Below are 15928 nucleotides of genomic sequence, written 5' to 3'. Positions count from 1 at the left end.
AAACAATCCTGGCTGGTGATTGTGAACCTGCCAAACCTGCGTAGTATTCCAGGAATGCCTTCATTAAATAAAATTAAACATAAAGGAACAGTCTCAAATTTTCATGGCCCACAAGGCATCACAGAACTGGTAGAACATGCCTAATGGCCATTGTATCTTCCAATAATACACACACATTCTCACTTTTTTCTCATTTTTTTCTCATACTATTCAGCACTGTTTTATTTCTTTTTTAAATCAAACAGACAAGATGTGCCACAGTATATCACAGCAACAATAATTCGGAATAGGGTGGGGGTTCACTTTTGTTGGGAAACAGCAAAAATAGATACTTTAGCTGCTTTCTTGAATATATCCAGAAGAATATAACAACAACAACTTTATTTATAACCCGCCCTATCTCACTGAGCAAAATAACACAATAGCAAACATTCAATAAATCAAACCAATGAGTAAAACAGTCTCAAGAATTATAAAATAACAATTTAAGTAAATGAAAATAATACATCACAAACATTTACTACATAACATTTATTTTAAAAAACTATTAAAATTGGACTAAAATATTAATTTTAAAACTAGAAGCATACAGCTTCTAACAAGTGAAGGTAGGCGTCTAACATGCAGGTGAGAGTATATATAAAGATGCATTAATCTTCCTCTTCTCCATAAGCTAGAGAACATAAGTGGGTTTTAGAAGCTTTTGAAAGGAGAGAGGGGGCTATTTTTAGTTCTTTAGGAAGGGAGTTCCAGAGGCCAGGAGTGATTATGGAGAAGGCCCTCTCTCTCATTCCCACCAACCGCACTTGCAATGGGGGTGGGACTGAGAGCAGGCGCTTACTGGTCTGTATGCGGAGATGCGGTTTTTCAAATAATCTGTGCCCAAACCATTTATATCTCTCTATTCTTATGATTTCTCTGCTTTTATGTTGTTTTCTTCAGTCATCCATATTTTGAGAATTCACATTCTGTAAACCTTGAGATAACTTGAATGTCTTGCTTTTACTTATTTGTTAGTTATATTTTACTTATCTTTCAAAATGTTGGTACTCAATATATCACATGTTTCAGAATTAAACAAATGACCTCAAAATTTATTGTATTTCATATTTTGGGAAGGGGAAAAAGTAACTACTTGGCCAACTTAATACTCACCAATGGTTGTAATCACAGTAGCAGCAAAGATGACAGCATTAGGCCAGTTCCAGTAGTTGAATGTGTCATTGCCTTCAATAGAAACTCCTTGTCCAGCAGCTTCTGATACTACCTATAGAAAAAAAAAGATAGGGGTTACTCAAGATGCAAAGAAATAGTATAGTACAGCTATCAGACTTTTATATCACCATCCTGCCTCTTCCTTCCAAAATGAGAATTATTTTAATCAGTTCTCACAAAATTATGATGCACATGTCAAGAGTAACTTACTTTTCATCTGGTAATAAATATATTGACCCCCCCCCCCCCAAAAAAAAACCCAACAATATTTTAATGATACGAAAGTATAGTTGCTGTGGATTTTGGAAGCAAATGAAGAGATACTAGTCAGACCATAGGAGCTGTCTTCCATATATAGATTGCTCTAACATAAAAAGACAGTGTTCAAATGAAAAAGTGCTGAACTGGGTTGTTTTTGTCATTTAAAACAACAACAACTCTGTTCTTGGTCCTAGCAAGGTCGGAATGTAAGAATGGCAAACAGTATTATTTTGGCAAAACTCTCCAAATAAAAACAGTACATGCTTGTATGCTTGCTGTGCTTCGACAAGCCTCCATGGGACTGGGCTTTGGAGTTTATTTTTCTTCATTTCCTAAATGAATTTCGAGCTATCATGGATAACTGCTGGGCTTGACCCTTGATTTTGAGAAAGGGCATTGGGTGCAAAGAAATCATTTTAAAAACCCCTCTAATGTAGTGTAAGGTCAATGGTGCAAGATAGATAAAGGAATTTCTTTTCTCTCCCCCCACCCTTTTAGGGTAGACCATTGATACTTCTGGGTGACAGGCTTTGTACAGGCATTTGAACAGAAGTGACCCCCACTGAAATTAACTGGATCTATATAGTTGTTTAGTCTAGTACTGAGAAATACTTATACAACCTTCCAATTGTGAATGAACATGCCCTAGTTTGGGTTTAGAGAGTAACACGCTATCCTCAAATGCTTGTATTGGAAGGTAAAGAGGTGAGAAGCATAAATCAGCACAGGGAGAGGAAGAGCCTATCATTTTAGTTCATATCCTGAGAAAGCTACAAGGCCAGCTCTTCTCACTGCTGTATCAACATTTCACAAGTTCACGCTCATAGTTGTCACTATGCCAAAGCTGCACCTCCCTCTTGTCCCCATTAGCATGTTGCCTAGGATGAGTTACGGCCTGGCCTGACACCACTTTTATTCTTTTACTCATGTCTTTTGGCTGTAATAAATCTCAGCATGGAACCAAAGCTACAGGGTTCCTTTTAAAATACACTGTCTTGCCATAAAAAACCTATGGGCACTTTTGGAAGCTGAAGAAGCATGGAACAGAGAATGCAGGGCCCTGTTGCTTTCTAAAGCAGTGGTTTCTCAACCTGTGGGTCCCCAGGTATTTTGGCCTACAACTCCCAGAAATCCCAGCCAGTTTACCAGCTGTTAGGATTTCTGGGAGTTAAAGGCCAAAACATCTGGGGACCCACACATTGAGAACCACTGTAAAGAGTGTCAAAATATCACCTGGATATCTAACATATTTCCCCTTCAACATCTTTCGCTTTGTATGATCTAGAACCAACAATCCTCCAGCCATGCAATCATGTGGAATACAAATCTCAATGTCTTGCATGTATTTTATATTTGCATATAACATATATTTTATCATTAAGTTATCTTTATTAAAAAGACTTTGTACATAAACTAGTCTATATTCCCACTAGCTGGAAACCTGCTTTAATGTGGAGGATATCTGAAACTCTTCAGGTTCTCTAAAACCCACGGTTCTGTATACATCTGTAATATGATTAGAAAACAAGTGTAGATGACAGTCCAAAATTTTCAAAATAACTGCATTCTCAACTAAAAAACAGCAAAACTGCTATGGGAGTAGTGCATATTGAACACATGTTTAAAGCCACATGTTACTTTAGTGACACCACAGAATCACAATACTATTAAAATTTGTACTCTGTGGTTTATAATTGCTGTTATTCATTCTAAGCCTTTAAGGAAACAGGAGTTAAGTTTAAACAAATAAATTGGATTTGTTAGAGTACCGTCCAAGATTAATCTTTCCAAGGATAAAAGCTCACCTCAGCTACATTAATTTCTGCACTAAATGCCTCCGGATAATAGAAAGACTTGAAATAAAGGCTGCATGGTTAATCCTATCAATGTGAGATATGAAAAGTAGGTAATGCTTGTTTTGACCTGAAGAAATCTTCACTTTTATTGACATCCGAATTCAAACAAGCACTGTGTAATGGAATGTTAAGAACACTCCCTTAATGATCTTATTATTAATAAAAATGGCCTTTCAGTACTCAAGACACCCTCCAACCAAAGAAAAGAAAGGAGCTATGAGAATCTTCTCAATCCAGTTCTTAGTTAATAAAAATTCATTTGTGTAAAAAATATGTTTTTTCCTGCACATAAAATTACATTTTGCACAAAAAAATGTTTCGACATAGTTTTTGATGCAAGAAAATGGCTTTTTGTGTACAGGAAAAAAATTTGCACAAATGAATCTTCTGAAAAGATGTGCAAGTAGTGGTTGAAAAAGCACAGAAGCTCTTGTATTCTTGGGCAGCAGGGAAAACATTGCTGAAATTGGGTTGCTGAGAGTTTTCCAGGCTGTATGGCCATGTTCCAGAAGCATTCTCTCCTGATGTTTCACCCACATCTATGGCAGCCTCACAACCCTCTGATGATGCCTGTTATAGATGTGGATGAAATGTCAGGAGAGAATGCTTCTAGAACATGGCCATACAGCCCAGAAAACTCACAGCTATCCAATGATTTGGGCCATGAAAGCTGTCAACAACACATTGCTGAAATTATACATTCTTATATGTGAGAATAAAATAAGAAAAGTTTTGCATCCCTTTTCTTAAGTCCCATTAAACTCCTATAGCCCAGTGTTTGTTTGTTTTTTAAAAAAATCTACACTTCATAAGGACAATACTAGCTGAAGGTATGTTAAGTGCCATCATAAGCCTAAACTGCTCAAATAAATAAGAACAGTGTGATGGGCATACAAAACCTGTTATGTTACAGGTGTAGCAGGTTCCACCACATTTAATGCTAATACCTTTTGAACCCCTTGGCATAAGGCTGTTTACAAGTCAAAACAAGTAGAAAGAACAATGCAAATTGTAATTGCATATGTTTAATGCTATGGGAGAACTGCAATAAACAGGGGGAAATTCAGAAGCAGTTGTTCTCAATGTTTGCCTAAGGATATTTGGAGGACAGATCAATTTGGAGGCAGGGAATTGAGATATAGCCCACATGCATAGATGTTTTAATTTATTCTCTTCCAAAGATTCCAACCAAAATCTATTTACACATTAAGTGGTCATTCAACCTTGGAGGAAAACCTTTTTTTGGCACAAAAGGAAATGGTTTTCATGTTATATTTTGCCAGCAGTGAAAATGTACACATGTACCAACAGCATCAGAAAATGTTAAATCAGTCTTGGAAAGACCCATGAAGCATGCCATATCTTCTTTGGAGACAGACAAATTTTGGGCAAACAGACAATGTAGAGTGACTTGGAGGAATCATAACATGTCTGAAATGAAATTTTGCTACCTGTATGTCCACCTGAACATCACAGCAGCAATAATCTGCTGTGATTTCATGCCTGCTTCCAAACCTCTTGTGTACTTTAAGATAGGAGAAAGTCTGTGGAACTGTTATCTAACCACGGGAACAGATACCAGTGATTTAGCCAATCACAACAAAATGGCTCAGAAACATGGGGTTGAATTTATAAGCAGAAGAAACTTCACATTGCAGATCCTCTTTCAGCAGTTTTTTAAAAATATTTTAACAGAAGCCAGCAGTATCAGAGCAAAATAACAGGAGACATTGAGCCCTCCAGGCATCCCCACTGCTGTTCTCCCTTTGATTTCATCACAAGTCCTCTGAAAAGGATAGGAGAGATCAAGTCAACAAACAAGAAAGGAAACCCAAGGAGTTAGATAAAACAGTGTTCACATGGGTCTACATGAGTTCACAGAGCAACCACCACTAACTACTAAGGTAGGCTCTTCTTTACCAACAAGCTGTTAGAACAGGCACAGGCAAACACTGGCCCTCCAAGTGTTTTGGACTTCAACTCCCACAATTCCTTACAGTCTACTGGCTGTTAAGAATTGTGGTAGTTGAAGTCCAAAACATCTGGAGGGCTGAAGTTTGCCTGCGTCTAGACATTTCTGCTTTTTTAAAAAAGCCCCTTCATGTTACAAACATTGAATTCTGCTGAGATAGAAAGCATGGCTAGGGATTGGAATGAAGTGTTTAGGGACAGATCAAGAAGATGCTTTGAAAAGGGAATGGTCTTACAATCTAGCACATGAATAACTATAAGAATAGCTGTTCTACTCCCAACTGCTGTTTGTATGGACATTTCACAGGAGGCCAGATGTGTGTGCATTTGTCTCCTAGTAAATACATTCCCAGGAATTAGGACTGCCTCTGAATATATCAAAATTATGAACACAGAGAGCTTTGGTTCCTGCCCATCCCAGTTTCCCATCTCAGACATAAATGGTAATGTTATGAATGTTCAACTTGGCCTCTCAGATCCCAGCTGTTTGAAAACATACTGGCACTTGACCAGGGTCAAGAGCAAGCAGCCAAGCAAACCAGAAACTCTTGGAGTAGCCTTAGGCACTTGACACAACAGTCTCTCTGGGACTCTATCAGGATATTAGGATAGCTGATATACTGTTCCCTGCTTCCCTCTTATTCTGTACCCCACAATGTGAATTGAAGCTCAGCTTCACACTGAATTTTTCTGAGAACGAACAATGGCCTTTGGGATAGATGGAAAAACAAACAGGTGAACCGTATTGTCTAAGGTTGGCAGGCAACACCCTAGAATATTTTTGTCTTCTTTGCAATGTGTGAAAGTTTCAAACTTTCATTTAACTGACCTTAATAGAAAGCCAAAATTGGAAAGGGGTTAAGGTCAAGAGGTCCAGGATATGAGTCAGCATTAGTATTCACTTACATTTTCATTAAGGGAAAATTGGATCATTAATCAAAACAGAAAAGTAAAAGCCCCACAGATACTTTGAGATGAACAGTGGCACCTAATCTGGTACTAATAAGAAGCACTCTTTTCAATGCTACAATGCTTTTGAGAAGCACTTCCCATTTGGTTATTTCAAACAAAAGCTTACACTTTGGCAAAAATAAATCTTGCAGCTCTCTCTCTCTTTTTCTGAGTTCCCTTTAAAATTCAAAGCTCTTTATATCTCAGACCTCTAGTAACCTAGATTAGGTGGAGGGTCTACCTTACAAGGCCCCCCTGGTGGTTCAGAAAATTAAGCTGTTGAACTTGCTGACCGAAAGGTTGGTGGTTCGAATCTGGGGAGCAAGGTGAGTAGATCAATAGGTATCACTTCTGCAGGAAGGTAATGGTGCTCCATGCAGTTATGCTGGCCACATGACTTTGGAGGTGTCTACGGACAACGCTGGCTCTTCGGCTTAGAAATGGAGTTGAGCACCACACTCCGAAGTTGGACACAACTAGTCAGGGGAAACCTTTACCTTTACTATTACCTTACTCCAAATCTACAAGGGTGACTAAAAAGAACTTAACACATGTATTCAAAATAAGTAGTCTGCTTCTGAAGTAGCCCAATGAGAAGAATGAAGAATAGTTGCTTCATTGTAGCAATCTCTCTTTATTCAACTACAATGAGTTATTATAACTTGGACAAAAAGACTAGGACTTTAATGCGGGGCATGATATGCCTATGCGAAACCAGCGTACTCGAAATGTAACTCACACAAAAAAGTAAGAATCTGACATGGTCTTGAGAAATAACAGAATTTTTTGCTAATGTCATCACTTCCCTGGCTGATGTAATACGTGAGTAGTGTGTTAAGACAGTGACATTTAGAGAACTTGTTCTGATATTAGAAACTCACTGCCCTATCTGGCTGGCACAACAGGAAATTACCTAAGTAGAGTTTGGCTAACTGCATCAGAAGATTTCTTGCTGCTGTTGGTGTGGTTTTGATATGTGCCATCAAGTTGGCAAGAATTATGGCAACCTTATCAATGAGAGACTGCCAAAAGAACCTTGTATTAATAAATCAGTTTAGATTTGGCAAACTCAGGGTGTCATAGTGGTAAATCACTTCTGAAGTCTTGCACCTTGAAACTCCTGTGATGATATACCATGTTGAGAAGGTGGCTGACAATTGTATTCTTGTAAAAAACCTCTGCTGAGAATAATTCCAAAGCCACTACCTAGTCCAGTTAGGTGAAACCAGAGACCAGATAATATTTTGTCTTTGCAGAACCATATATTTCCTTGAATTCTTAGAAATGAAAAACAAGAATACACCAGCTTGTATTTCACTCAGAGAACAGGTCCTAAGTTAATATGACTTTTCCCAACATGACTTGGGTGCACACTACTAAGATTCAACTGTAGTTGTAGAACATTGTAAATCTCAACAAGAAGCAAGAGTAGATTGAGAATGAAAAGTAGCACCAACTCCAGAGATACTTGCAGGAACACCTCAGCAAGTGAGAGTCCAAGAGTGGCAGGCTAAAACCCAGAACCTTAACCCATGGCTGATACCAAATAAGAGACTTCCATCTGGGCACACAGAAGACTGGGTGACTTGCAAGGTGCTAAACCAACTGCGTTCTGGCACCACGGGATGCACAGCCAAGCATAAGAAATGGGGCCACAAAGTGGAGTCTTCAACATGCAAGTTTGGAGAAGACCAAACCACAGACCACCTATTACAATACAGTCTGTCTGAGCCCTGTCACATGCACAATGGAGGACCTTCTTATGGCAACACCAGAGGCACTCCAAGTGGCCAGCTACTGGTCAAAGGACATTTAATATAATGCCAAGTTTTTTAAACTTTGTGTTTTTTAAATACATTATAACTGTACCCTTGGTTTGCTACTGATACAATAAATATAAATATACATTGGTAAAACCGAAATCCAAAATTTTAGCCCCCAAACTTGCCTCTTACTTATACACAAGATTGATGTTCACCTATAAGCTAGGTGCACTGGTACCACAGAAATTTTAGCTTCTACCCCATAAATTTGGAGCAGTTTGTAAAGATCGCGTGATCTATGTGGACACATATAAAAAGCAGCCACTGGTTCAACAAGAAGTGTGCATAGGGAGAGTACTAGATGTACAGATGTTAATACTATTTGCATTCTTTAATAACTGTTTAAATTTGCTAAGGCCTTGCTTAGGCCCTTATTGTAAAGAACTGATTGTTGCTAGCAGATACTGTTTAATCATTTCAACAATTGTTTTGACTTGCAGTTATCTTGCGAAAAGAACAGCAGCAAAGTTCACACAGTGTTGCAATACCTCCACTGAGGCATGAACTTTTCCCTGTACAGGTGGTGTTAGATACATTTATGCAGCACGGGGAATTATTTGCCAAATCAGGTCTGATCAAATTAAGTTTTAGGCTATGATTTCCTTTCTAATCTGCAAGACAGCAAACCGTATGCATTTGTTTTAATCACAAGCTAAATAAAGGGCAACACTGTGGAATAAAAATGAAAGTTGCAGTCCTAAAATGCTACCCCTAAATATGGGGAGTCTATATAGTTCTCTTTAAAACAAAAAAACAGGTGAACGAAAATCATACACTGGCAGAACAATGCCAACCTATCGTACTGTGCTTGCAACACTTACATAACAGTACTGCTGAGTATTCAGCTATTTTGAAGCTTCAAGGCATGATGCCTCATTTATTGCTGTTCCTCTGTTATTTGTAACGTTATTGTGCCAACAACCTGGACTTGCATCTGAACAAACTTTATTTCTTATCTAACATAGTGCCCAGAGCTTGTGGCAAAGTCTGAAATCTGAAGCATGCAAGTCAACACGGCTTGAGTTCTTCCTTATTATGTAACAAAACTACACTTAGTAAACATGGCTTTACTTCTGATACATACCTGAGGGAAGAAAAAGACTTTCAGATTTTGATGTTTTGACCATGTTCTAGTCTATCTGTCGCCTTCAGAATCTACTGGGATTTTCAGAGGCATGTGTTGCATGGAAATAAAACAGTACAGTGGGCTCTTTGTATCTGAGGGGAATTGCCTCCAGGACAACCCTGTGCCAAAAAAGCACATGCTCAGGTCTGTATTAAAAATGGTAGAAGGCAGCAGTATAGGTGGCAGGAGCAAGCCCCAGTCACCAGGCATGGCACATTTGTTGGGCTCTCCTGCCTCTGAGGAGTCCAAAGAATTGTGCCTGGCAGCCAAGGCTTAATGCCAACTCCGCGGCTGTGCTCTGCCATTTGGATAAGGACTTTAATAGGACAAGTCCAACCAGCCAGGTAAACTGTATTTGTGGCCCTTTAAAGGTGAGCTCCCCTGATGCTCTATGCCATTTTTATGGAGGCTTACTGTATAAGCTTTTTTATATAGTCAGTCAGTTTAAAATTGTAAGTCTGTAAGTCTATAGTAAGTCTGTTTAAAATTAAGAGGAGCAGTGAAGGCAGTGACAATATCTTCCAGGCACATGTTTCTGGCTTGCAATGGACCCCCCTTGAAGGCCAAAATGGGCAGCTAGCTGTACATATGAATCCACTGTGGATTCATATGTACAGTATTGTGGTGATTGAATTCATGGATCCTGAGCTCACTAGATGCTTAATTCAGATTATTATTTCCCTTTTTAACAAGCGTTGCTGTTGCAACACTTCCGACTACATCTCTATCTAGACACATGCTGGGAAAGGACCGATGCTAGTAAAGGACTACATGGTACAGCATGTATTTGGAATGCAGTAGGTCTTAGGTTCAATATCTGAAATCTCTGGGCAGAACTGGGCAATCTTATTTTTAAAACCTTTGGAATCCATCCATAATCTATATAGAGCAGTAGGAAAGCCACCCAAAGTCTTATTCAAATGGCTCTGGGAATATCTGAATCATTTCTCATATGAAGGGGAACATATAAGGAATCAGTTTGAATTGGGTTCAAACTACAGAAAAGAAGATTCTACCTGAACATTAGGAAGAACTTCCTGGACGTATGAGCTGTTAAACAGTGGAACTCTTTGCCTTGGAGGCTTTTAAACAGAGGCTGAACAGCCATCTGTCAGGGGTGCTTTTCCTGCATTGCAGGGGGTTGAACTGGATGGCCCATGCCATCTCTTCCAACACTACGATTTCACCTTGAACATCACATCATGTTATTTTGTGCATGTCTGCGTGTGAGTTACGTCCCCTACACTTACGTAAAATCCAAGGTCATGGTGTGCTCTTTTATTTGGCATCCAATAGAGTGATTTACTCTTCACCATAAGTGTCACTGATTGTTTGAAGAGTCTCAAAGTCTAATTCTATGGTCATGAATAAGTTTGGCAGATTTGCACAGTATTTCCACTGCTTCTTCACCCAGGGAGGGAAATGTAAGTAACTGCTGCCTACAATCTCTATTTTGCTTGGCAAAACTGGCCAGTTTTGACCTCTTCAGTGAAGCATTTCATTATCAATAAAGAATCCTGAGAAATATCATAAGAAATGTGAATCTGCCAACAAAGGGTCTGATTATACCCACTGAGCGTTTTAAAGTCTACACTAGAAAATCTCTGCTATTTTCCGACAATTTTGCAACATGTCAAAGTACATTACAGTATGAATGGAGCATAAAAGTAGAACATAAGCAGCTTTCTGCCTCACCCAAGTTACAAAACAGAATTATAGACTGGGGTAGTTTCCTTTCTTTTCCGAGCCCCAGGTTTCATGTTTTCTCTAGCACCAAAAATATATGCCAGTCATGACGGTCTAGATAGTAATTCAAAACAGACACAGATGCAACTTCAAAAGAAGAAATTTTGGACTGAGAACTCTTAAAAAATCACATTTATACACAGAACAACTCAGGGAATTAAGGAAACAGTTTAGTGCACACTGTTATCCCACTGAGGTGCAATGACTCTGCTTTCATTGCATCATTCATGATGTCACTAAAACATGCGTGCTTTCACCTCTGTTTTTCTCTCTTTCTAAATTGAAGGGTGAAAAAGAAAAGCATGGACTCTTTTCCTGATTTCTTAGGAGAAAAACAGAGCAGAGGAAGGACACACATTTGGAAAACATGGTAGACAAATCTTGGGGTAAAGCAAACCTCTGCAGGTTACTTAGAAGTTTCTGGCTGGGAGAACAGCATTCCAAAGGCTCTCCAACTATGGTCAAAGTCAACAGTGTTTTCTTATTAAGTATTCATTTATGTTTAATTATAAATTGTTCTTCAAAATATCTTCCAGTACAATGCCACTATCTAAAATATTAGAATTTAGTTTTTAGTATGATGACAAATTAATATTTGAAAAATTCTGTGGGGTTTATCATCAATGCATGAGAAAAAATACAGATGGGCAACATGGTTAGTCTGCCCGAACAGAAGATTCTTCAAAACAGGAGGACATACTTTTCTAGTCTCGGTGTTCTTTTCCATTGGCATGGAGAAGAAGGACTCAACATTTGAGAGGAAATGGAAAAATATCCTGGGAAATAAAGAGCACTGATGTGATAGGACAACCTCCTCTCATGCAAGAAGATGTTATCTCAAAGGACAAATCTTCTTCCTTGTTTCTGACCTTTTCCATTCAACTTTAAAACAGTGCAATTACTTCAAGCTGAAGAAGCCAATGTTACAAAAGGCTATGCACAGGAAGACTTGTTGGCTGGTTAAGTGCTATTAAGCATCACCAAGTGTATTTGTATATTCTATAAGCAACTGTTAGTTTGGTCACCAAAATAAAGAAATTGGAAACTGATGAAAGAATGTGAATTTTTACAAAATTCACTGGGTACATTTGTGATTAGAACACTATACACTGACTATGTAAGATACATTAAATGAATATTGGGAGGGGGGGGGGCTAAGAAGTGTCCTGGTTATATTTTAGTTGGGTTTCTGTGAGTCTTCAGGGCTGTAAGCCCATGTTCCAGAAGCATTCTCTCAGAGAGCATTCTCTCATCTATGGCAGGCATCCTCAGAGGTTGTGAGGTCTGTTGGAAACTAGGCAAGCGAGGCTCAATATATCTGTGAAATGTCCAGGGTGGGAGAAATAACTCTTGTCTGCTTGAGACAAGTGAGGATGTTGTAATTGGCCACCTTGATCAGCATTGAATGGCCTTGCAGCTGCAAAGACTGGCTGATTGCAGCCTGATTGCATGTATATATTTTAATTTATACACAGTGCAGGTGATAGATGATTTAGAGAAAGATGCGCACTCAAGGGCAACTTAGGTGTGCAATGTGAAAGATACCTGACCACACAAAGAATTGCCCAGTTATCATCCACAGCTGTTGACAGTGGATGATGATTAACAACAAATTACTTCCTCCAAGTGTGGGATTCTTTTATGGGACCCTTCCTACAAACGGATTTGCCTGAAGCTCACTTTATTGCCCTCCTGTGATATGTCACACATTTGCTTATTGAAAATATCATCATTAAGACTTTTAAGTGAAATTGCAATCATATGCTCCCCTATCTAGAAGATTGACTATGAAAGAATTACATCAAAAAAACATTGTTTTGCTCATTAATAAAAACATTAATATGTACACTAAGTCTTGAAAAAATGAATGATACCCTCATCTGAACAGCTGCTTTTATGTTCCACAATAGTCACAAACAAAAAATCTAGAGGACTTTTTTATTTTCAAGCTAACAGGCCCATCTTTCAGTAGTGAACTGAACATACACCAGTTATCCTACCAAACAACAGCCAAGAGAACAAACATCTCATGCAATCAATAAAGGAGAAAAAGTCAAACAACTATCAAAAGCTCTATATTACTAAACCAATAACCGGTTGCTGTTTAATGTAGTAGCAATTTAGATTGCTCTATTTTAGAAAACTATTAAATAATGGCTTCAGAGCCAGTTTCAGTCAACAGAGATGATTAAGAAGGTACATGAAAAATTGGTTTACCTGAAAAACACCCTCACCTTTGCAGTGTGTGCTTGTATGCTCAAATACCAAAAGCATTGAAGAAAAAATTAATAACTGTAACATTGAATGTATTCTGTTGGGTTTAAATTAGTTCACGTGTTCACACAAATGGGCTCGTAAACAATTTAAGTCTGTGGTCTCATATTTCCTTTAAGTTTTTATTCCTTCATTCTAAACCTTCTGAATTTTCTTGATACAAACTTCATCAACAGTGGCAGAACCAGACCAATCCTTTTGCAGCACTATTCAGAAAACTCTTTTGGCTTGTATGGCAAGGGTGGTAGTGAGGGACAAGCCTTATCCTACAAGGAATCATCACACTTGATGGTAAAGTAAAGGTAAAGGTTTCCCCTTGACATTAAGTCCAGTCATGTCTGACTCTGTGAGATGGTGCTCATCTCCATTTCTAAGCTGAAGAGCCAGCATTGTTCATAGACACCCCCAAGGTAATGTGGCCAGAATGACTACATGGAGTGCTGTTACCTTCCCATCGAAGTGGTACCCATTGTTCTACTCACATTTGCATGTTTTTGATCTACTAGGTTGGCAGAAGTTGGGGCTAACAGCAGGAGCTCACCCAGCTCCCAGGATTTGAACTGCAAACCTTTCAGTCAGCATGTTCAGCAGCTCAGCAGTTTAACCCACTGTGCCGCCGGGACCTCCTCACTTAACAGTGTGTATATATTGTAGGCTAAGAGTTTCACATTATGGTATCTATAATAAAATACAGTCCTCTGATGAACAAAGGAGAATAATCCTCTCCCCATGCACTCAACTTAACACTATAGAGTAGAATGTCATTTTAAAAAGAGGCATATATTCCAGCCATTAAAGGAGCTTCATGGACTGTGGGGTCCAAACATCTGTTCAGCCAGGATCTCCAAAAAGTACCCCCAGCAGATAGTTATCCAACCCAACTGTCTACATTTTCCAAACGTTTAGCTTATGTGAACCCCATACAACCTTGATGACACAGAAGACTGAATTTTACATGCTCAGTGCAGTAGCCAACAAGAAACAGATTATAACAGCTGAGGCAGCCTGGTGGATCCACATCTATAACATGTGGTGTTAAGCCACTGTTAAATTTATTGCTGCTCCTCTTAAAAGTACTAAGTTCAAGCACTGGCAAAGCTCCCAAAAATCTTGGAGCAGTAGCAATAAAATCTAGAGTAGTTCAGTGACCCAGCAGGAGGAACTTCAATAATTTAAAATGCGCAAATGATACTACATTACTAGCAGAAAATAGTGAAGCTTTGGAAAGTGACAGAAGAATGTAAAGAGAGACAGTGCAAAAGTGGGATCATAGCTGAATATTAAGAAAACAAAAACAAATGAGCATTCGTTAAGTAACTTATAACTGGCTACTCCTGGAGGGTGGCAGGGAGGTGACTATGCACCAGCTCTTGCTGGAATATAATTAGGACAGCAACCTATTTTCCAAAGTGGTCCATAAAATGTATACAGTAAGAAGGATATAAGTGTCCCCTGCAGTTATGTCACAGAGATGCCTCTAAACCCAGAGACAGAATATTGCCATATCATTCATGAATTTATCTAATTTGCTTATGGAGCTTCAAAAAGGTCTTGGACTCATTCTGTTATCCAGTGTCCACGGTAATTTTTCCAGTTTCCTCTGTTCATATAGGCACAAGGACAATGTTATATCTCATTCTAATGCAATCACAAAGACAAACAATATTCACTGGCATTTTTTTCCATGTCAGGGGCAACTTGAGAAACCGCAAGTCACTTCTGGTGTGATAGAATTGGCCATCTGCAAGGATGTTGCTCGGGGAATGACCAGATGTTTTGATGTATTACCATCCCTGTGGGAGGCTTCTCTGATGTTCTTGCATGGGGAGCTGGAGCTGACAGAGGGAGCTCAACCCACTCCCCCCAGATTCAAAATGCTGACCTGTCGGTCAGCAGTCCTGCTGGCACAAGGATTTAACTCCTTGTGCCACCGAAGGCTCCTTCACTGGCAATGATGGGATATGATAACAAGCAGCCCTACTGTGAACGTTCTGCCAACCCAGGACTTTGGGCTTCATACAAATGGTGGCTGTTTTATGATTGAACTTCATATAGTTTCCATGCTAGATTGCAAATACATGAGAGGAACAAGCACAATTAATTCTTTTTTCTGAGAAAACAGAAGGGTCCATTTTTAGAAACACCCCCATTTTACTAGGGCTATTTTTTCTAAATTACTTAGAAAAATAATTTGTCCCTAATACCACAAAAAAACAGTTATCATGACCTTCCATCTTTTAGCCAAGTTTGCATTTTCAGGAACTACTCAAAACGAAACACCCTTATTTTGAAACAAGTGCAGCTGCAAGTGTTGTTGCATCAGAAAAGCCTGAAATGTGATCCCATCAGTGCTCGCTGGTCAGAAAAGGGAAAGCAGCTGTTGGGACTTCTGTCCAAGGGAACAGCTGTCTGTCCTGGAGGAGGTCTGGATATGCATTCTTAAGATGTCTATAAAATGGAACCTGGGATGCTCCCTAAACTACTGTGACATCTATTTGATTGCAGCATTTACATCTCAACTTGAGAAAAAGATGTCCTGCGACTAAATGCTGTTCCTCCGCCTGATATAATTTAAAGGCGGAATAATGTATAGAAATCTCTACAGAGGTCTTGAGAGGGAAAAAGACAGATAAAGAACCTTCAAATTTTATGCAAACTAATAAGAAGAAGCACTACATTGTACAAAGATCAAAAATAGTGAATTA

At 38.9% G+C, this 15928-nt stretch overlaps 1 protein-coding gene across 1 annotated transcript in view; it reads right to left on the bottom strand.

The window, feature by feature from the left end:
• KCNK5 (potassium two pore domain channel subfamily K member 5) overlaps window positions 1-15928 on the bottom strand; it is a 37562-nt gene that overhangs the window by 8913 nt on the left and 12721 nt on the right. Inside the window, exon 3 of the mRNA XM_060754086.2 lies at window positions 1156-1267. Coding sequence (XP_060610069.1) covers window positions 1156-1267 — 112 coding nt within the window. The remainder of the gene's footprint in view (window positions 1-1155; window positions 1268-15928) is intronic.

The sequence above is a fragment of the Anolis sagrei genome, chromosome 1 (assembly GCF_037176765.1).
Source record: "Anolis sagrei isolate rAnoSag1 chromosome 1, rAnoSag1.mat, whole genome shotgun sequence".
Classification (NCBI taxonomy): domain Eukaryota; kingdom Metazoa; phylum Chordata; class Lepidosauria; order Squamata; family Dactyloidae; genus Anolis; species Anolis sagrei.
This window is presented reverse-complemented; position numbering and strand designations above follow the sequence as displayed.